Genomic DNA, 23035 nt, shown 5'->3' on the forward strand with positions numbered 1-23035 from the left:
CCATTTATTTTGATACAAACTATTTAATATCGATTAACCCATACACTCTTTTGCAAACCTTTAGGAAGAGAGGTGGGTGTAACTGATGAAAATATGAAAAAAGTTTGGAAACCTTAACAAGTTGTCCGTTTCTCATGCTTTTTCACTTTCCTCTTCTTTCTCAAAATATATTTCAGTTCTTCTTCTGCAGTTTCAGTTCGTGTTTCAGACACTTAAATGTCGACATTTGTGAGGACACTGCTTCTGGTTCAGTGAGGGCGTTCTTTTAGGGCTGTGACCCTGTGTATTTGTGAGCGGCGTTCTGGTCAGTAGGAACCACTTGGTACTACCTGGAATATATAGCATGAGCTACTTTGGCCCAAGCGCATCAGATCTAACGTGGCAGTTCCACGCAGAGGGGGTCACTCTTCTTAGATACCCTCCCCCAGCCTGGATTTGGGAGCAGCTGCCTTTTTTGCTTTCTGCCGCCAGCCCGTCCAAAGTAGAAATAACTGTATACCACTAATGCCCTGCCTCATTCCTACCTATCTGTATTTTTAGTCTTTCTATCTTTCATTACTAAATGACTGCTTTCCAACACCCAGGCCTGGCCTTATAGACTAGTATACAAGAGATGACAACTGGTCCTGGATCCAGGGTGGGGGCACAACTCTAGCTCACAGGACCTAGACGGGGAGGGAGAAAGCACAGTTTGGTGGAGTAGCATGAACAGTAGGGGGAAATTCAGGGGAAAAACTAAACTTGGCTAGGGGAGTAAACATTTATTGAGCATTTTCACTGAGCATCACACAGCGTTTCATTCATATTTAGTACGTGCAATGGTTATTACCTGTATGTTACACCTCTGTCACACTAAGGGATGGCAATTTCAAAAGCAAACTTTAAGCATCAGCTTAAATGTGTGTTATTCATGTAACACATTTCATTAGGTCATGGAAGTGGTTATTTCCACATAACGTATAAATGTCTCAAGGGAACGAACGGTGGCCGTTCCTCAGAAATAGCAAGTGACAATGAGCTCTCCAAGGAATATTCTTTTCTAAGACTCAACTTCTGGGAGTTGAAATTCTGGACGGTTAAGATGACCTACCTGGAAGAGGCGGGCCAGTATCTCAGAGAATTTGACTTTTTGCCGCTGAAGTTTAAAGCAAGGTTCTCCTCTTGATTTGCTTCCATGAATTTGGTACTAGACTCCATGTGGCTTTGCTGTTTATCCTTCTTATATTTAAAGGGGTTTCTTTACATTGTTCTTGGTGCCTGCTGTCCAGAGGACAGCTGTGGAGTTGATTTTGTATTTTTGATGTATGTCTTACAAAGTTGAACTGGGGGGAAATTGCGTAAGTACTTCCTGCCTCGTGAGACGTTCCGTTTTTTTTAATCAGAAAAAGTTATCTTTTTGGAAGGTTTTCACCTTCAACTGCTGAACAAAGTATTGAGTATATAGCAGAAGGTATTCAACATTTGAGTTGCCAGAGGCCTTAAAGATTATGCACAATGACTTGTCCTTTTCAGAAAGGAGAACCTAATGCCCAGAAATATGGTTAAAATTTTTAGTACTTTTCTGAACAGAAACTAATGTGAGTAGATGGGAGGCAACCACAGAGTGGGAAAATGAGAAGGAAGATACTCCTTAGGGGCATCTCGGTGGCTGCCTTCAGCTCAAGTCATGATCCTGAGGTCCTGGGATCGAGTCCCGCATCGGGCTCCCCTCGAGGAACATGCTTCTTCCTCTGCAGTGTCTCTGCCTCTCTCTCTCTGTGTCTCTCATGAATAAATAAATAAATAAATAAATAACATCTTTAAAAAAAATCCTTAATATCTGTTTTCTCATTTGCTTCTTTTTAGTGGCCACAGATGTCTTCAATTCCAAAAACCTGGCCGTGCAGGCACAAAAGAAGATCTTGGGGAAAATGGTGTCCAAATCCATCGCCACTACCCTCATCGACGACACAAGCAGCGAAGTGCTGGATGAACTCTACCGAGTGACCAAGGAGTACACCCAGAACAAGAAGGAGGCAGAGAAGATCATCAAGAACCTCATCAAGACGGTCATCAAGCTGGCCATTCTCTACAGGAATAACCAGTTCAACCAAGATGAGCTGGCGCTGATGGAGAAATTTAAGAAGAAAGTTCACCAGCTTGCCATGACCGTGGTCAGCTTCCACCAGGTGGAGTACACCTTTGACCGGAACGTGTTATCCCGGCTGCTGAATGAGTGCAGAGAGATGCTCCACCAAATCATCCAGCGCCACCTCACTGCCAAGTCACATGGACGAGTTAATAACGTCTTTGATCATTTTTCAGATTGTGATTTTTTAGCGGCCTTATATAACCCCTTCGGAAATTTTAAACCCCATTTACAAAAACTCTGTGATGGTGTCAACAAAATGTTGGATGAGGAGAACATATGATCCTGTGAATTCAGACTATGAGCGCTCGGGATTTCTTTGAAAACAGAGCACTGCTGATTTATGAAGGAAAAAAATGAATTTTTTTCAAGATTACCCACGTTTCAGAAAGACTTCTGCCCAGTTCAGTTGTTAGGCATTGTCTGTAACGTTTTATGCAGCTTGTTTTGTTTGAAGAAAAGCATATTGCCAAAAATTCTGATCAAACGCTCCCTCCCTTACAGTTAGCAGATCGCGGGAAAGGTATATGGTTGTGATGCAAATTTGGAGTTAGACAAAGAAAGATATGGATGACACCAAACCTCAAGATATGTTTTTTAGGTCATTTGATGTGTCAGTACATTGGGTATTTCTCTCGTGTGCAGAGTTTTGTACTTTGATTCACTCTTGCTCCTTACTATGTATGTGTGCCTGTGTTAAAAAAAGCTGAGAATTTTCTTTTGCTATCGTTGCTCCTTTTGAGACAATTTCAAGTCTACCTTTTTGTTAAATGTTCTTTTGCTAAAGATCTTATCATAGACATTTAAGAATTAAGTCTTCATTGAGAATTAAGACATTTAAGAATTGAGGCAAAGTGAACCGTCAAAAAACGGGAAACTGCTTCTCTGAAATCAGTATTGTAGGAACCAACTGTATCTGACATTGTAAATAATGTCTAAGATATGAATATGCTTCTGGAGTGGAGTCCTGTTTTTTAGTACCAACAGTGATACTTCCAAAATGTGATCATTCTTGAAAATATGCTGGTGGGGAGATCTCCATTTTTAGTATCCGTTTGGGATGTAAGAGACACAAAGAAAAATCTAGGTGATTCTTATAAAAGCCAGTGATGTTAAGAAAAGTACAACTGTCTTTATTTTAGAGATGAGCTCATCAAAATAATTTGGAGGGGGGGGTATGGGCCAAAAGGGAAAAAAAGCATATTGCTGTGGAACATGAGAATGAAAATAAATGCATTTCAATGTTTAATAAGGTTTGATAGGTGAATAAAGAATGTCACTTTTTTTTATTTAACTGATAAGGTTTTTGCTATTTTGTTATTTACAATTTTGATGAGTAAACCAAAGAATATTTGCATTCTAAGTACTTTGTGTGTTGTTTCTATGTAATTTTATGTTTGTGAATGATAAAGTAAACATCTTCTTTTATAAAAAGAAACAAAACCCCTGCCAGCCAGCTATCAGGAAATAGCAGACTTAACTACCAGCCCTAAATATTTGCATTGTCACTGTGTCTATGATTTAGTGTACTTGAATTTGCCTGCCTCCAAAAGATTGATATTACAATAAGGGCTCACCAGGAAATGTCCTAACTTAAAAATTCCAGAGGTTGTGATCTGCTTTAACCCACTCCAGCCTAAAGGAGGTGTCGGTTTCTCGGGGTCCCTGTGTGCTTGTCCAAGACAAGGAGCACAGTCAGAATGTCTCCTTGTTTGATATAAAATCCTCGACCCCCCAGATGCCAACTGAAATTACCATTTTCGTCTCCCAGAGCTGATGGGTGACTCTTCTATGTTGCAGCAATAGCACAGCTTCATGGTCTGCTATGTTGCTTATGAAGTTTAGTTCAGCAGCCTGGCCTGACCAGTTCTGCTTTCCCTACATGAGAGTGTGGTCTGCGGGAGCTACTGACTTGGTGCTTTTCTGTTCTATAACAGATCTCCTTCCGCAGAAGTATACAAAATGGATTCCCCAGCCAGTTGGTGGGTACTGCTTGCTCCTCTCTAGCTATGAACAGGACCAACTAGAGAGAGGGGTTGTAAGGATAAATTTTGATCCAGCTGGGCACATTTGGATCACACAGTTGTGCCTACAGGCTAACAATCAAACATGCATGAAGGGGAGAGAGAGCAACCCTTAAGCCCACACAAAAGGAAGGCAATGAGGACTATCTGGAAGGAGGGAGTCCTATTAGCTGATTTTTTAAAATCAAATTTTTAAAAACTTCATGCTGATGGCCTTTCTGCAAACATTATGAGTTAATGTAATAGGTGAGTGATAATACTGATGTTAACAGCTGACACAGAGTAGTAATTAGGTCACCAGACACATTAACTCACTTATTCCCTACCATGACCTTTACTGTTTTACAGATGAAGGAAGTAAGGCGAGAGAAGTTAAGGAATCTGCCCAAGATCACCTAGCTATTGTCAAAACCAGGATATCCGTAAAACCCTATTTTTCTTTAAATGTAGTATGGATAGGGGCACCTGGGTGGCTGGTTAAGTGTCTGCCTTCAGCTCAGGTCATGGTCTCAGGGTCATGGGATTGAGCCCCACAGGGCTTCCTGCTCAGCAGGAAGTCTGCTTCTCCCTCTCCCTCTCTGCCCACCCCCCCCCCCCGTTGCAACCCCATCATGCTCTCTCAAATAAATAAATATAATCTTTAAATAAATAAATATGGTATAGATAAAGACCATTCTAGAAACAACATTGCTTCAGACAACAACGGGCAGTGTGCTTCTGAAATGATTTTTCACATGGTGACATTTGAGATGCTATTTAAATCATACAGGTTTGACCTATTCTCTAAAGATCTGGGTATGATTTTCATACAGAGACATCTCACAAACTTTTGAACATGGCTCCTAATTTGCAGCTATCTCATGGCTCAAATTTCAGACCCCTCCAGAATTTTAATGAGAGGTATTCACAACCAGCTATGATTCCCCAGGCTGGCTTTCCATAGGTGAGAAAGGCATTATATGTGCCAACAACCAAGAGAGAAGTGGCCTTCACCACTATGTTCCCCAGAAAAGTTATGGATTCACTTTGCAACTTTACCATGATTTGCCAGCTTTAGAGGCTAGAAATAGCTGGGTAAGTCACTTTTAAGATAGCCTTGTTTTTTTCGGATTCTTAGAGCTTCCATATATAACTCAAAATTAGTTTAAAAGAAGAACCAGTGTTAGAAACTTGAATGGTACAGAAATAGGCTTTTTTTTTTTTTTTCGGTCTTACAGAACCATGTCTCATTCACAATGATCTGGAATATTTTGTTTCCCCACCACTTAAAAAAATGAAAGCCTTGAGCTTCCAATTCCTGTCTTGCCCCTGCAAAGGATTAAAATGGTATTTTGTGGTCTGTATATACCAACTGGAAATTTACTGAGAATTTTAATTTATCCTTGAAGTCCCTGATGAGAGCACTCAATTATAATTTAGCATACCAACCTTGACAGATAATAAATGAAGAATGAATACATCTAACCATTTGATGAGATATTTTAGTAAATAGTTCAGTGCTATGTAATTGCTAGGAAATTAAAATATTCCAATGAAACAAATTTAATTAGTATAAGAATACTTTGACATTTTTAGTCAATTTGCATTTCCAGACTTGCATTATCTAAACTAGTTGAACTTGGCAGTGTTTGAAAAAAATCACTGTTTTACTTGATACATTGCATTCCTGAGGATAAATCTTCTATGCAATTTGTTCAACTCCAAGCAGGTTTTAGCAGTCTGTGTTGTTTATGGGGGATAAGCTTTTATCCAATCTCTGAAATAATTTTCCTTATGATGATTCAGAGAGAGTCTTTATAGAAACCCCCTAATGAAAACACTGAGGTACTAACCAGAAAAATGAGTCAACTTTTTGTTTCCAAAATGAAACAACAGGAAAATCCTCAGGAGCTTATAATCGCATGTCACTATCATGGCAAGGTACTATAAATCTGTTTTCTCTCTTACTGAGGTGTCCTCGTGGTTACTTATGTATGCCCAGAGCCAGAAAAACACTTTTATCACAGGGAATTTCCCAAAATGGAAACATTTTCGTGTAACCAGCCAAAGATGTGTTTTCATGTCTGTCTAGCCAAATATGTGTTTTCCATCCAGTAGGGAACATCAGCCCCCAAGTTATAGGGGACAAGACACTCCAAAAACGTCCCGTCTGCTGAGCACTGAGAAGGACACAGACAAGTCAGCCAGCGTTCACAGTTACGAGAAAAACATCTGGGCTTTGGAAAATGTTAAGTACAGAGAAATGTGCTGTACGTCCACCAAATTTCCATGAAATCTTTGTAAGAGGAGGCAGCCAATGAATAAAGCCTCCTCATCTTCTTTCATGCATGCCTGAGGAAATTCTCTGCCTACTTCCCTAATAGGTGCATAACTATTTCAGCCTTGTGGAGAGAAGGTGCAGACCAGGCACTTGGCATTTGTTCTTTTTTTTTTTTTTTTTTTTTAATTCCCGGATAGTTAACACAGTGTTATATTAGTTTCAGGTGTGCAATATAGTGACTCAAGAATTCACATTACTCAGGGCTCATCACAGCAAGTGCCCTCCTTCATCCTTCTGGTCACCATCAGTGTTTTCTCTGCAGTTAAGAGTCTATTTTTTGGTACTTGGGGTCAGTTTTGTTTTGTTTAAGATTTTATTTATTCATGAGAGACTGAGAGAGGCAGAAACATTTATTCATAAGAGACTTAGGCAGAGGGAAAAGCAGGGTCCCTGTGAAGGCCCGATGCAGGACTTGATCCCAGAACCCCAGGATCATGCCCTGAGACGCTCAACGACTGAGACACCCAGGTGCCCCTTAGGGTTGGTTGTTAACACAAGGAAAGAATATGTGATTTTTAAAAGTATGTGTTTTGATTTGCGGAGCAACCTAAGACAATGTGCTTCTTTATACTTTGTTTTTTTTTTCCATTTAAAAGCTTACAGATTGATTAAGTCATTTAAACCTGCTGAATGTGAGGTATAAATTCAAGGCAAGGAAGTGAAAATTAAGTATACATACCTGGGTTATCACCATTATCTGGGATGATTGTTTTATGAGAAATCCAGGTTCAATTTTCCAAGAAAGGGGCTGTTAGAAGAGCCACCACTCAACCAACCTAAGTGACTTCATCTCTTATTGCTCTTGTCTAAGACCACTTATGTTCACTAAAGGATAAGTACTTGCAAAGCAAATTATACATTTTTATCAGACATTGAGTGTTCTGGAAGAGGACTTGATAATTAAATTGCCAGCATCGTTGCTGTTCCCTTAATCGTATGGACTTCGTATTATCATGACTGAGGAGCCACATTTTTAGCTTGCTGAAAATATTCACTGAGCTTGTGGTAAAATCCATGAGTGGAAATATTCCACAGTATTTCCAAACATCATGGGTCAGGAGTTTGGCATCTCTTCCTCTGGGGAAGTCACTGGTGGGTGGTCAGGTGGAAGCCCAGGGATACAGAGGGTATGTGGGTTAAAACCTGTGTTTCAGCTTGTCTGCCAGGGACCTCTCCCACCATATCTGAACTTTGAATAAGATCAATTACCTCACTTTCTTATTTTAAGGACAAACTTAAAACATGGTGGGCCATTTGTGTGACGTACTGTTTATGGATGGTGTGTTGCTGTTTTCCAAACAAGCAGTGAACATAAGCCTGGAGCCTTATATAAATTAAACAACAGACTTCCACAGCTCGGGAGAATTTTATTAATTTCTGGTTTCCTTAATAAATTACTTTTTGCTTTCAATTTAGGAAAATTCTTTTGGGTTGAGTTGTTGGAAGTAATGGTTTCTGGCAGTTACTGATGTATGATTTCTTAGCCAATTAAATTCAGAATTACTTCATTATTTTACCATTCCTACTGGCTTTTGTTTTCTATTGCTGCATTAGCAGCCATCCCAAAGGAATCCTTGGGTGGCGCAGCGGTTTGGCGCCTGTCTTTGGCCCAGGGCGCGGTCCTGGAGACCCGGGATCAAATCCCACGTCGGACTCCTGGTGCATGGAGCCTGCTTCTCCCTCTGCCTATGTCTCTGCCTCTCTCTCTGTGTGTGTGACTATTATAAATAAATAAATAAAAATTTAAAAAAAAAGAGGCCATCCCAAAATTAAGTGGGTTAGTGGTTTAAACAACAAGCACTTTTTTTCTCCCATGGTTCTGTGGGCTGACTGGACTTAACTGACCAGTTGTCTTTACTGGGGTCTTATGCGGTTGCACTCAGTGGCTCGGACCGGAGATTTGAGTGTGCCACTATGCCAGCCTCTCCTCTTCCCCTGGTCTTTACTTGTTACTTTCTCAGGGCGTCCAAAAGTGCAGGAGTAGAAGTTTCTGGGCCTTCTTAAGGCAAACACCCAGAACAGATACACTGTCGCTTCTCCCTCTGATTCTATTAGTTAAAGCAAACTACAGGCGATGTGTAGGGTCCTCAAGACCACATTCAGGTTTGATGATTTGTTGGAAGGACTCACAGAACTCAGAAAAGCTATTATACTCAAAGTCTATTATAGCAAAAAGGTATGGATTCAAATTAGCAAAGGAAAAAGGCACATCGGAACAAATCCAAGAGAAATCAGGTACAAGTTTCCAGTTGTCCTCTTCCAGTAGTTTTAGAGACAATACTTAATCATCTCAGCAATGATGTATAACAACACATATGGTGTTGCCAACTAGGGAAGCTCACCTGAAGCTTGATCTCTGGGGTTTTGTTAGGAGGTCAGTCACATAGGCACAAAATGCACAGAGTACTGATCTTTGTTAGTCGCCAGTTTGTCCAGAGGTCAAAGTGATGCCTGATGGTCCAGAGTCCCAGGAAAATAAGAACAGAAGTTAAATCACATTGTTAGCATAAACTATTTGGTATGGCCCGAGTCCTAGATATACAAAGATGCTCTAATTAAGGAGGATATATCAAGGATTTAGAGCTTATGTCCTCAGAGCTGGTCAAGAGTCAGTCCTTTCTTTGGAAAGTATAAATTTTGACCATCCCAAGGCTGCTGAGTTACCCCTTTACTGCTCATAAGATCTACTATGATTTAGTATAGGAAAATCCACACAAGGGCATGAATTCTGAGATACAGGGTTCTTTGGGGCCATCTTTGAAAACTAGGTGCCATATCACTATTTTCCCCTCATGGCTCCAAAGAGGTAACAGAGTACTTAGGGTGTCTGGAGTTCTTCATGGGATAGTCTGTTTGAACTGGAAATGAATGTATATTTAAAAAAATGAAATAACAGTGGGCAAACCTGTTAATAACCACATTCTTGTCCATATGAAGATGTGAATCCCATCTGTGCCTGGTAAATTAATCTATGTAATTCAAGAAATGATGATTGCATATCTTTCATGTGTCTAACACCAGTCTGGGCCCTGGAACTATACAAGATTACCTAATTCCTGTACCTGAAGAATACTTTACTGATTGGCAGGGACAGTGACCATGTACTGGTAAGTTAGTACAAAACTGAGATTCCCAGGATGAGGAAGATCCCAAGAAAAGGCCTACATAGGCTGTCTGGCTTTAAAATTTTCAAACAGTTTTTTGGGGACCCCTGGGTGGCTCAGCGGTTTGGCGCCTGCCTTTGGTCCAGGGCACCATCCCGGAGTCCCGGGATCGAGTCCCACGTCAGGTTCCCTGACATGGAGCCTGCTTCTCCCTCTGCCTGTGTCTCTGCCTCTCTCTCTCTATGTCTAACATGAATAAACAAATAAAACCTTTAAGAAATAAAAGAAAATTTTCAAACAGTATTTGAGTTTTAAAATTGGTGCTTTAAAAATAATATGCTCAGGGCTTTGGGTGGCTCAGTCAGTTAAGCATCCAGCTCTTGGTTTTGGCTCAGGTTGTGATTTCAGGGTCATGAGATCGAGCCTTGTATCTGGCTCCTCACTTGGTGCAGAGTCTGCTTAAGACTCTTTCTCCCTCTCCCTCTTCCCCTCCACCCCCTGCTCTCTTTCTCAAATAAATAAATCTTAAAAAATAAAAATAAACTAAAAAATAAAAGCACTATGCTCATAGTAATGGCAGGTTTCATTTTCAAAATCAATGGCAAATATGTGTGTGTGCATGTGAAAGTATGGATAAAGTAAAAATGTTTATAGTCCATTTTTTTAATTCAAAATAAAAATGATTGTAAACAAGCTCATGGCAAAATCTATTGAGTAGAATAATCTAGGTGAAAACTATGAAATCACATCTTAATTAACATTTAATTAATATTTTAGCTCATGGGAAAATATGAGAAATAGCAACATGGAAGTCTTTTTAAAAAGAATCATTTTTCCAGAAGCAGATCGCAGCCAAACTTGTGAAGCTAGATGAATTCTGGCTATACATCCTTGTGCTCAGTGAGGTCTATCTGTGTCCCCTGAGGCTTCAGACCAGGACACAGAAGTACATGGTTGAACTGGTTCCGTGAGCATGGCCCTTCCATGTTTCTTGCCAGCCTAGGCAGTGAGCCAGATCTCAGTGGGTCCTGCCCACTACTTGGTTCTGTCTGCCCACTTGTCATTGACCACCACTGCCCAGCTCCCTGAGTCTTCAGGAGGAAACAGTAACAAGCAGCATGTCCTCTTGCTAGCAAAGGACCAGGAACACAGCTTGCGGAAGGCGTCCAGTGTGTGGTTTAGACCCTGCCTGGTTCCACCACCTGCCGTGGCTTTCCCTGCAGACAAGACAGGGGGCTTTTCTTTCTCATTGGGTTATGTTCAGAGAACTGGTGTCCAAAGTTCTTTTTGGACAAATCACAACATTTCCTAATACTTGCTGACTCGACAGGATTTTTTATATCTCATGATTACAAAAAGATGGGCCTTTGTAGTTTTAGGGGTTTTTTTCTTTTTAAGATTTTATTTATTTATTCATGAGAGACGCAGAGAGAGGCAGAGGGAGAAGCAGGCTCCGTGCAGGGAGCCCGACGTGGGACTCGATCCCGGGTCTCCAGGATCACACCCAGGGCTGAAGGCAGGCGCTAAACCACTGAGCCACCCCAGCTGCCCTAGTTTTAGTTTGTTTTATCTCTCTCTTAGCTAACCACATAATTTTGACCAAGATTAATAATAGAAACATGGGTGATTGCTTTGAAACCCACTCTACAGGGGCACCTGGATGGCTCAGTGTTTGAGCATCTGCCTTTGGCTCAGGTTGTGATCCCGGGGTCCTGGGATCGAGTCCCGCATTGGACTCCTGCAGGGAGCCTGCTTCTCCCTCTACCTATGTCTCTCATGAATAAATAAAATCTTTAAAAAAAATTAAAACAAAAATTTAAAAAAACCCCACCCTACATTCTGAACCAGTTCGGCTTTTAGTAGCAAACCAAGAAAGATGTCCCTTCTAATCTGTGTGAAAATATTGTTTGCTACATTTCTGTCTCTCAGACTTTAAAAGCAGCAGCCCCATTGATAGGACCACGGTCACTCCTTTTAACCTAAGGAAAGGGAAAGCTGCCTTCTTGGTAAGAGGCTCTGACTTGCTGGTTGCTGTCAGCAAGAACTAAGTTTGGAATTTAAGACAACCTAAGCTTTACAGTCTTTTTCTGGTGCTAATTTTAATACAGATATTTTTCCTAAATAGCTTATCTTTAACTCTTCTGATCCCAAATGAGTTAAGGCTCTGTGAGGGAGGACCTTAGGCCACTCGCCAAGAAGGTTTTTGGCTTTGCATGAAAAGAATTCAAGAAAAGACTTTCAGAGAAACAAAGATGTATTAAGTATAGAAGAAAGGAGCTATTTCATAGACAAAGTAGTGGTCTTTCTTCCCAGATGGGGAAGACCACTTCCCTTTGCCTCTAAAAAAGGGCTTTGTAAGTTTTCAAAAATTAGCTAACCATACAGCTTACTCTTTAACTTTGAGATTAGCACTTATGTTGGGTGGTTAGTTTTTCTATTGTCTTAGGGTTGTGGAATTATGCACGGGGAGCAATTTTAAGAATGCCCAACCTATGTGGCTTTTACTGGCAGTTGGAGTGGGGTCTTTCGGCTTTCTAGGAGTCTGATCTTGTGACCCTTTTTATGATCCAAGGACTTTCAGGTTAAGGGCCAGCCTAAAGCCAAAATGGTTTTACTTTGGCCAGCTTGTCTCCCTTCTCTCCTGCCATACTTCTGTTTAGTTATCATGATGTTTAAGAAAATCTTTGTACACATATATGGAGATTCTATTTTCAGTAAAAGGTCTTAAATTCAAAGTTGATGTGAAACCTGTTATGCAAATCATACAAAGCTTAAGGAGCAAGAGACACAAACCTGTGAGTCTACAAAGCATACTTTGGCTACTCCTTTCCCTCATAATTTAAGTGTTTTTTGTAGATAAACTTCCAAGTAAGAGCTGAGTGTTTTCTTTTTTTTTTTTTTTTAAGATTTTATTTATTTATCCATGAGAGAGAGAGATTGAGAGAGAGAGGCAGGCAGAGACACAGGCTGAGGGAGAAGCAGGCTCCGTGCAGGGAGTCCGATGTGGGACTCGATCCCGGGTCTCCAGGATCATGCCCTGGGCTGAAGGTGGCGCTAAACCACTGAGCCACCCGGGCTGAGTGTTTTCATCTGACAGTGCCTGATGGAGAACAACCTTGCCTGAAGGGAACAGGATTTGTAAACATGTATAAGGCTAGTTGATACTGGGCAGGGTTAAAGATTCTTCACTCTTTTTTCTTTCACACTTTTCATCCTAAAATAATCCCAGACTCATAAGAAGTTGTAAAAATAGTACAAGGCATCCTGTGTACCCTTCCTCCAGCTTTCTCCAGCAGTGGCCTGTTGCATAGGTATGGTACAATATTAAAACCAGGAGTTGACATCACTATGTTCGGACCAGACTACAGAAGTTTCTTAATTTTCACTAAACCAGGTTCCATTAGTTTTCAACTTGCGTTTGTGTCTGTGTGTGCATAGAGTTCAATGTAATTTTATTGCATAAACAGATTTGTGAAACTACCACCATAATCAAGATACAGAACTGATTCCTCACCACAAAAGAATTCCCTCATGCCACCCACCTCTTTGTACTAACCAGTCATCTGTTCTCCAGCTCTGTGGTTTTGTCATTTGGGGAATGTTGTGTAAGTGGGATCACAATGTATGTTATCTATTGAGATTGATTTTTTTATTTCCTAAGTAGAATGCCCTTGGGGTCCATTCTGGTCGCTGCATGTATCAGCAATGCACCCCTTTTTTTATTGCTGCGTAGTATCCCATTATATGGATATAGTAGAGTTTGTTCAATCATTCATCCACTGAAGGACATTGGAGTTGTTTCCAAAATTTTTCTACCTTGAATAAAGTTGCTATAAACATGTTTTACATGTTTTGGGGTGAAATAAGTTCTTATTTCTTCGGATAAATGCCCAAGGGTGACTACTGACTCATATGGTGAATACTACAAAAAAAATTTTTTTTCCAGAGTAGCTATGCCATTTTACATTGACAGCTGCATTGTATGAGAACCAGTTTCTCCAAATCCTTGCCAGCGTTTGGCATTATCAACAGTCTCTACTTTAGCTGCTCTAATACATGTGTGATGATAGCTTATTGTGATTTTGATTAATGAAACATCTTTTCAGACTCTAATTTTACTTTTCTTTTATTTTAAATTTCCATTTCTCTCCTCCTTCACTTCTCAGTAAATTTACAAAAGCATAACATGTATATATATAGAAAATCATAAGGATACAGTTCTAGACATTTCTCACAAAGGGAACCCACCTGTTAATCAGTGCTTCATTTAGAAAAGAACATTTCTGGAGTTCCTGGGTGGCTCAATTGGTTAAGCATCCAACTCTTGGTTTTGGCTCAGGTCATGATCTCAGGGTCCTGAGATTGGTCATGTTGGGATCCTGGCTGGGTATGGAGCCTGCTTAAAATTCTCTCTCCCTCTCCCCTTCCCTCCCCACCAGCACTTGTGCTCTCTCTTTCTCAAAAACCAAAAAACCATTTCTGTTACCTGTAAGTCCCCCACCCAAGGTGTCCATTATTCTGACTTCTGGCACTATGGACTAGTTTTGCCTATTTTTGAGCTTCATATGAATGGAATCATTCAGTATATATTTATTTTTATTTTATTTTATTTATTTTATTTATTTTATTTTATTTATTTATTTTTATATTTATTTTACTCATAAGATTCATCAAGTATTCTTTTAAAACATCTCAAAGAGTGACAGACTATGAAGTTTAGGCAGCCAATACCATGAAGATGTTGTGGAGTTAAATATTAGGGTACAAAAGCACTGGGTTCCCTGCTCACTTAGGCTTAATGTCAGCAGCCAACCAGCAAGTAGTTCTGATGCCTGACTAACATCAATGACCAAATCTTGTTTCAGGATGCTGATGGTAAGGGTCTGGCAGAGCAACTTCTGAAATATAAGCCACTGAACAACCTCCTACCCTCTCCACCTTCTTCTTGTATTCATGTTTTCAAAGGAATACGAGCTGCCTTAAGGATAGCCTCAGTATGGGGCACCTGGGTGGCTCAGTCAATTAAACATCTGACTCTTGATTTCTGCTCAGGTCATGATTTAGAGTCATAAGATCAAGCCCCAGGTCCAGCTCTTCCCTGAGCAATGAGCCTGCTTGAGATTTTCCCTCTTCCTCTCCCTCTCTGCCCCCACCTCACTGCGTTCACTCTCTCTCTCTCGAAAAGAAAAAAAAAGATAGCTTTGGTAATGGGGAAGCGGACATTATCAAGAAGGAAGATGAATGATTTGGAATAGGTATCATACTTCCCCGAGGTGTGATGAACCACCACCATCAACCTCCCAGTATCTCTCAAGAAAAGGCATTCTTGAGATCATTTGGATGCAGGTAGAAGCAAATTGCCTGATCTGTGCTCCTCAACCCCCTCTCCAGCTCCTTTCCTTACCAGTAGTTATAATTTGAAAACATTTGAGTACAAGTGAGAGTGGATCGAGGGAACCTTTGATGGAAGGTTCTCACAGATGATACATTCTCTCTTTGTTCCAGGAAAGAGGAAGTGGCATATTTGGGGTTATTTTAGTCAAGATCAGTTCTTGCAGAGATAGAACAGCTATCTCTAAATGTAATCCTTTCCTGTCTTCTGAACTTTCTGTCTCTTCTGCAGCTATCTTATATAGATCATCATGGGATTCAAAGTTTCCCACCCTGAATATGATGCTATTATCATGAAGCATTTACTGTGTGCCAACATGAAGCTGCTAGCTGTTTTATATTGTACTGTGTACTGTGAGGTATGTTGTGCAAGAGAGAAACTGACCCTGAGAAGATAAGAACTTTTCTTAGTGACTCAGCTGGTAAGTGGAAGAGCCAAGGCTTGAACCCAGGACTGCCACTGAGAGCCCAGGACGTGGGCTGAGTGACGTCCTACAGTTCCCAGAATGAGTGGGTGGCTGAGGTGAATTTGTATTATTCGCCTTCCCTGGTTCTAGATGTTCAATGACAGAACGTTCTGAGAAAGTAGCTATCAAAAAATGATCTAAATCGCCTAAGTCCCGCCCTTACCTATGTGAGGCTTGTTCATGCATAAACAAATTATAAGGTTGACAATTTTTAGAAGTAACAACCTCATGCTACTGAAAGTGTGAAAATTGAGATCCTTACTACCATGTCCACAAATCAGATGATTGGGTTAAACAGGTTGGGGAGGGAGCACTTAGTGGCTGTCGTTTGCAGGTTATTCTCTCTGTCTCTTGTTTGTTATTTTCATCTGTTAAATGTAGATAATTGTGGTACTTACAGATTATCCATGTAAAACACTTAGGTAAAGAAAAGTGCCCAGAATATAGTAAGTGATTGACTTCTGGGAACTGCCACCACTACCACCACCACCATCATCATCACCACCACTTGTAGATGAGGGTGAAGGGGTGGTGCCATGTGGGAGCTGAGGCCAAGTCTCTGGGCTGACATCCCTGTGCAGTTGACAGCTGCCTTTAAAAAAAAAAAAAAAAAAAAGCTGGTTATTGAGTTTTGTTTGAAATAAACTGAGGCAGCATCCTTGCTGTTTTATGAAGAAGGAATCTAATGTAGAGAGGGTTTATTTAGGAGACCTGCTTCATCCTTAGGGCATTTTAAATTAGCAGTTTATATTTGAGGAAGATTCAGATCCAGAGTTAAATATTCTCCACTCTGAAAATACTCACTGCTATCAGGTTGCACCCTTCTCTTTAGTTTCAGGATATAATAATATATTCCAGCAAGGGTATTGGGGCTGTGCTAACAGTTCCACCTAAGCAAAACCAAATTCCATCTTACCCGTCTTCTGGCTCCTCCAACAATGACCCCTCTCATTCCCCAGTGCCTAGCTGAGCTCATGTTCTCAGCGGATTCCAGCTCCATGAAAGGTGATTGGTTGGTTCCTCCCGCATCACCCTTGTCTCTGCCTGGAGGTTTGACATAAACTCTATGAACACAATATGTTAAACCATATGGACACCATCTGAGTAGAGACTTCCTCCTCTGTTAGCTCTCTTTTAGGATAAACTGAAAATTTTGGGGCCTGTTTTCCTGTGGCTCCTTCAGTCTCTGTTATGGCTTCTTTGTTTTAAGCCCTGGAATTTCCAAGGTCATGATAAAGTGAGCGTGGGGGAAGAGGGATGATTGACACTTGTTACATTGCTATGGAAACACAGGTATTGACTCTGGCATAACTTAATTTTTGCATGAAAGGTGCTTTATATAACTGATTAAATCCACACGTAGCCAGAGCATAGGACATCTGTCCATATGTTGGCAGTTATCTGCATTTTAGGAACTATCTTGATTTCTCACGTTATATCTTGTTGTCATTCCATATGTCCAGACTTCAGAATATATATAATTGAGGATCCCTAGGCTCATAGGGCATTAGGACCTATTATGTTGTGGTCATTTACATTTGCTGTTTGGCATTCATTCTCATTCTGCTGTTAACAACATCTTGGTTTTTCTTCAGGAGTACCGCCTGTCCCCAACTCTCTATCCAAGTGCTGATGTCAACTCTGATGACAGTTGGGCACATGAAATGGGTCTAGCCAATCAGAGCATTTCATCCCCATCGACTCAGCCATTGATGTAGAGATGAATACATAATATAACCATGTGATCAGGGTCAACTGTAGATCATCCTGGGACTTTTACTTGAGAAACAGGAAAAGAACCTGAAACAATGAAATTTTGAGTCTGGAGCTTCCGGCAGCCAATGTGTTTCCAGGCAGAGAGAGAAAATGACTCCTAATGCTATCAGCTGAGGTAGAGCTTTGAGCCTCGTCTGACATCAGCCGTCCTCTGGACTTCTTAGTCTCGAGAGCCAATACATTTCATCCTTTTGCTTAAGCCAGCTTAAGTCAAGTTGCTTTCCGTATGACTGAAAAGAGTTCTGATTGATACAAGGTGATTGCTAGGTTGGCTTTGCGTTCCCTGTAGAACAGAGAAGGGGGAGGGACCCTAAGGAAGCGCTAGTCCCAGGACAAGAGACAGACTTGTGGGCACCTGGTGTGGTCAGTGGACATAGACCAGCTATAGCACAGAATTATAGTCTCTGAAGTGTCGTGAGAATTTATGGATTCAGGTTGAGGTTTAGTATTTTTATGCACTTGTGATTATTTAAAGTATTTTTAAAAGATTTTATTTACTCATTTGAGAGAAAGCGTTTGAGTACAGGAAGGGAGAGCAGCAAAGGGAGAAGCAGGCTCCCCACTGAGCAGAGAGTCCCCTGTAGGGCTTAAACCCAGGACCCCAGGATCATGACCTGAGCTGAAGGCAGGTGCTTAACTGACTGAGTCACCCACACTTCCAGTTTATTTAAAGAATTGTGAAAGGCTGTAAAGTGTCCCCAAGGGAAGAAAAGCAGCTTTGTAGTCGAAGCTTGGGAATGTGGCTTCATTTTTTGAGCCTGTTTCCTCATCTATAAAGTGGGTATAAACTACTTCAAATAATCATTAAAGGCACATTACACACTCAGAATAAGAAGCCTAGTACATCCTCAATAAATAGAAGCTATTACTATTAATAATGCTCTGAATTTTTCCTTTTTGGACTGTATGATGGATCATATTATGTCCTTGAGCCAAAATTAAGCCAAATTGAGCCAAAATTAAGATTCATAGTAAAGTAAACTAAAGAATGAAATCTTGCCATTTGCAAGAACATGAGTGGAGCTAGAGGGTATAATTCTAAGTGAAATAAGTCAGAGAAAGACAAATACCATATGATTTCATTCATTCATGGAATTTAAGAAATGAAACAAACAAGCAAAGGGGAGAAAAAGATGTAGAGATAAATCAAGAAATAGACTCTTAACATACTGATAGTACCAGAGGGGAGGTGGTGGGGGGATGGATGAAATAGGTGATGGGGATTAAGGAGTGTACTTGTCCTGATGAGTACCTGGTGATGTATGGGAGTGTTGAATTCCTATATTGAACACTTGAAACTAATGTAAAACTTTATGTTAACTAACTGGAATTAAAATGCAAGTATAAAAAATACAAATAGTCAAGAAAATTCTGAATTTTGCCATTTGGCATGACATGTTATAAAAAAGCAAAACAATAATGTAAGATTCTGATGTAATCTGAGATGTTAAAGGCAGACTTTTGTAACAAGGGATAAACAATCATATTAAATATTTTAAAAATAGATTAGTATTCATAAATAGATGTAGTTAAATTTGCTGAATAATATGCTGCTCAGTTTCTAGTTTTTTATGCAACTCTAAACATAATTGCAGAGAATTGGGTCAATCAGAAATTAACTTTGAATATTAAACAAAAATAATTTGTAGCTGAAACATCAGTGTGAACATGTGTATATACACACCAAATATCAATGCACACATAGAAACACACACAAGGAAAACATACCTAGGTTGCATCACTCTGTAAATTTACTAGAAGTCATTAGATTGTACACTTAAAACAGGTAAATTTTTTGGCTATGTAAATGCTGAGTCCATTTGGACTATATGATGGGTCATAATATATCCTTGAGCCAAAATTAAGAGTCAAAGTAATGTAAACTGAAGAATGAAATCCTTGAGTCCAAAACTGTTAAAAGAAAAATGAAAGCTATTAACTGAAAAAAATGTTTACATGAATGAGTCACAAAGACCAAAATATGAAACCTTAAAAATGACACTAATAAAAAAAAATCCTTGAGATAAAAAAACAAAACAGAGCATAAGCTAAAAGCACAAACTTGCCAGAAAGAGGATATTAGGTATATTTAACATTCTTTAGACTGCCTAAGATTTGTTTGCTAGCTCTTACAAGTTGGTAGGCAAAAGGAAGCCTTAGTACTGATTGTTTTCTTATTTTTAGTGAGAGTTGGTCAACTTACCCAATGGTGTTCCTCTTGCTCAGTTGAAGGCTGCTAAAAGCTGTCAATGACAGACCTTCTGATGGAAGCAAGAGTTCAGGCCAAGCTTTATCACCTGGGCACTTAAAAACAAAATAAACAACAACAACAATACAAATCAAAAAGCACGATCCAAAATAATTTAGTACTAAGGGCCTGGTGAAACTCGGTGGGCCATCTTGTTTTCCATCACAACTTGAAAAGGTAGGAAAATCTACTGTCATTTTACAGGGGAAAAAAGTCAGGCTCAGAAAAAAAAGGATGGTTGAGGGACACAGCTGATAAGTTGTTTTTTTTGTTGTTGTTTCTAAAAAGATTTTACTTATTTATTTGAGAGAGAGAGAGAGCACAAGCAGGGGGAGTGTCAGAGGGAGAAGCAGACTCCCTGCTGAGCAGCAGGGAAAAGACTGGATCCCAGGACCCGAGGATCATGACCTGAGCCAAAGGCAGACATTTAATGGACTGAACCACCCAAGCACTCCCACAGCTGGTAAGTTAAGGAGCTGAGAAGAAAGCCCAGGCTGCCTAACTCCAGAGCCTGTGTTCTAATCCCTGCACACATGGCCCCTTGTCTGGGCACCACTGAGTCCCATAGAATGGGAGTTTTGACCCTCTAACTCCCAAGCCCACATTTTTTCACTGCAGTCTGAGAGCATCAGGAGACCTAGATCCCAGGAGTTGGTGTCCTCAGGATCACCCAAAAGGCTGAAAGTGAGATTTTCCAGTGGCAAGTTATAGATGGTGGGGGAAGAATTGAATCACTCTGAGGAAAAATGAATTCTTTTCTGGAAAAAATTGTTATATCTCTTTGATGTTCTGAGAACTTGGAAAAGATGTCTCGTTGTGAAAGGACAATCACTCCTTCCTAATAACTGCTCGATCATTGATTTAATTACAGGTGGTTAATAAGGAAATCAGGTGAAAAGTATCTGGTTTTTAAAAAAATTCTTTTTAGTGCATAAGGGGAGAAATATTTACTTGAAACAAGTGATTTATTTAATGTGCATTTTTTTAATAGATAACACGCCTTGTTCTAAGATGAATTTAAAACAGTGGTAACAAATGCTTTTTACTACCCTGGCAATCCTTGAAGCTTCCCATTACCGTGATGGTTATTATCTGAGGTGTTTGTTGTTGCTGTCAGATGTTTTCAGCTTGGCTTATTCCCTGAGGGGCTGAGGTGTGTGTGTGTGTGTGTGTGTGTGTGTGTGTGTGTGAACTTGGTGACAATAGAAATTAACAGAGAAGGGCACCTGGGTGGCTCAGTCAGTTAAGCATCTTCCTCAGGCTCCAGGTCGTGATCCTGGGGTCCTGGGATCAAGTCCTGCATAGGGCTCACTGCTCCATGGGAAGCCTACTTCTCCCTCTGCCTCTTCTGTGTCTGTCAGGAATAAATAAATAAAATCTTAAAAAAAAAAGAAATTAACAGAAGATATGAGCAGATATTAAAATAGCTCTTACGGTCCTCATCACATAGCAATGATCAGTATGCTGATAGTCAGGGCTACCATATTGCACAACGCTAACGGTTCTGTGTGCATGGTCCTCAGACATCTAGTGTTCTCTGGAAGCCAAATGGGCCCGTGCTAGAGGCTATGGAGAGGGAAGCATTGAAAAATGGTTGAGGTGGACATGTATTGTTTCTTTGCTGCCTGGATACATTTATTCTTTTTCTAATAGCTTCCAGCATTAACTGGGAATCTACCCTTCCCGTTCCGTGCAGTAGGAGCTCATTTTGCCTCCAGCCCAGAAAGTGGCGAGTGACTCAGTTCTGATCAATCAAAGCTTCATATTCCCCTAATTGTGCAGATGCATAATGACAAGCCACTGGGATTCCATGTCTTTCTGTTTGTTTTTCTGAGACTTCTGAGCTAGGCATTGATGTAGTGACTTCTCAGTCTAGGTACAAGGTTGGTCTCCCTCAAAGAAGTTCCTGGGCTTTGGGGGCCTGATTGTGGAATCATATTGATTTGAGCAGATCTAAAACTGAGCAGGAGCCCTGACACAATGGCTGGAGTACAAGTTTGTGGTGAGGTGGAGGCATCTATTTCTCCATAATAAATGAGCATTGCATTTGAGGGACCCTTGTTAAAGGCAGAAAGGTGTTAGGGAGAGGAGTTTGGGGAATTGCATCATGACATGTTCTGGATTTGAAACCTGCTGGAAGATTCCAAGATTTAAGATGCTATGTGTCCTCCACATTGCAGTAAGCTTCCCCCAGCTTTCAAGATTGCTATAGTACAAAGCTTTGGCTGTATTCATCATAGTCATTCAGTTAAATGTTTTCATGTCAAAAAACAAAAAACGAAAAAAAAAGAGGAAAAAAGTTTTCATGCCAAAAGATTGAGCCGTTGCTCTTTCTCCAGGCATCTGGAGTCATCTCTCCAGTTTCTAAGGCTCCTTGGTTACTGTCTTTTTCATCTGTCAACTTTTCTCCCACCACTACCAGAGGATTGGACTCTGACAGTGTCTAAGCTTACGTTTTTACTTAGTACAACACCTTGAACTCCTTGGAGGAGAGTTAGTGTAGAAATACCCAGTAAAAGAATGAACTCTTGGGGCAGACATTTGGTAATTCATTTTTTATTTATTTTATATTTTGGATCGTAGCTTGGAAACCTGTTCTGCTGACTCTGGGTATATTCATAAGCATCAGCCAGGACTCAAGAAATCATTTTTCTATTGTCAGAGCCATCAGGTGTTCACTCCTCCTTGTATTTTGGCCTGACACTGCCTGCAGCGTCTGACTAACTCATGTGAGGGAAAACTATCTTACTCAGCTCTATTTATTATTCTTTTTCCAGGTTGGGCTAATCATGAAAAAAAAAAATCCCCAAATGTTCTATATGGTAATTAGGTACAGGGTGCCACCACCATTTATGAGGCTCAGAATTTCAGAACTTCCCCAGGCACAAAAGACTCACCAATGAGTGCAGATCATACTGGGGGATTTCTATGTATGTCATTCCAAGAGACGTGTGTTTCCCAGGCTCTAAATCTGACCTTTCTCTTGCTCACTGAGTGCTTAGTGAAGGATTGGCTTCTGTACTACCTAGTTGCCTTAGTGCCACAATAAATTAATTCAAGGACTCTTTGAATCACTGACCGTAGCAAGTAGTCTTATAAACCAGGCATTTGGGCTCTGGGGGCAAATCAGAGAGCAGAGACAGGCCCTGGAGAGTGTCTTCAGCATTGACACAGGAACCCACCTCAGCGTGCATCAGTACTGGAGAGCATTCTTGGGAAAGTCAGCAGTGAGACAAATCAGCTGCTCCCAGCGATAGTTTCCTCATCTTTACAGAGAACTGCAGATATTTGCCCTGCCTTTACCAGAAGTCCTCGGGGCTTTTAGAAGGGGAAAGAGTCAGGGGAAATAGAAACAGAAAAAGTCTTTTTTCCCCAGAAAGGCAGAACTTAGCCTTAAAAACAATGAATGAGATGCTTCTGTGGCTCTGTACTCCCTCTTGTGGTGATGCTGTACCACTGCTTTCTAACTAGGGTAGAACCTCTAGGGCAGAAATCACCAGGTTGTTTAACAGGAGGACACTTTTAGTTTGGATGTAACCATCCAATAAGGCCAAGGGCAGAGGGTCTGTGCTGTATT

The 23035-nt window shown here is 40.5% G+C and overlaps 1 protein-coding gene and 1 long non-coding RNA gene across 7 annotated transcripts in view; one reads left to right on the forward strand and one right to left on the reverse strand.

The window, feature by feature from the left end:
* TNFAIP8 (TNF alpha induced protein 8) overlaps positions 1 to 3491 on the forward strand; it is a 113441-nt gene extending 109950 nt beyond the window's left edge. For all 6 annotated transcript variants that reach the window (XM_035697081.2, XM_035697080.2, XM_035697082.2 and 3 more), the window contains one exon: positions 1846 to 3491. In XM_035697081.2, the coding sequence (XP_035552974.1) occupies positions 1846 to 2411 (566 nt within the window). In that variant the 3' untranslated portion in view covers positions 2412 to 3491. The remainder of the gene's footprint in view (positions 1 to 1845) is intronic.
* Positions 3492 to 5322: 1831 nt separating this feature from the next.
* LOC112659675 (uncharacterized) overlaps positions 5323 to 23035 on the reverse strand; it is a 117940-nt gene continuing 100227 nt past the window's right edge. The window contains exons 5-6 of the long non-coding RNA XR_004803840.2: positions 19414 to 19514; positions 5323 to 8923 (exon numbers count right to left, since the gene is read on the reverse strand). This is a non-coding gene — a long non-coding RNA (uncharacterized LOC112659675). The remainder of the gene's footprint in view (positions 8924 to 19413; positions 19515 to 23035) is intronic.

Source organism: Canis lupus, chromosome 11, assembly GCF_003254725.2.
Source record: "Canis lupus dingo isolate Sandy chromosome 11, ASM325472v2, whole genome shotgun sequence".
Classification (NCBI taxonomy): Eukaryota; Metazoa; Chordata; class Mammalia; order Carnivora; family Canidae; genus Canis; species Canis lupus.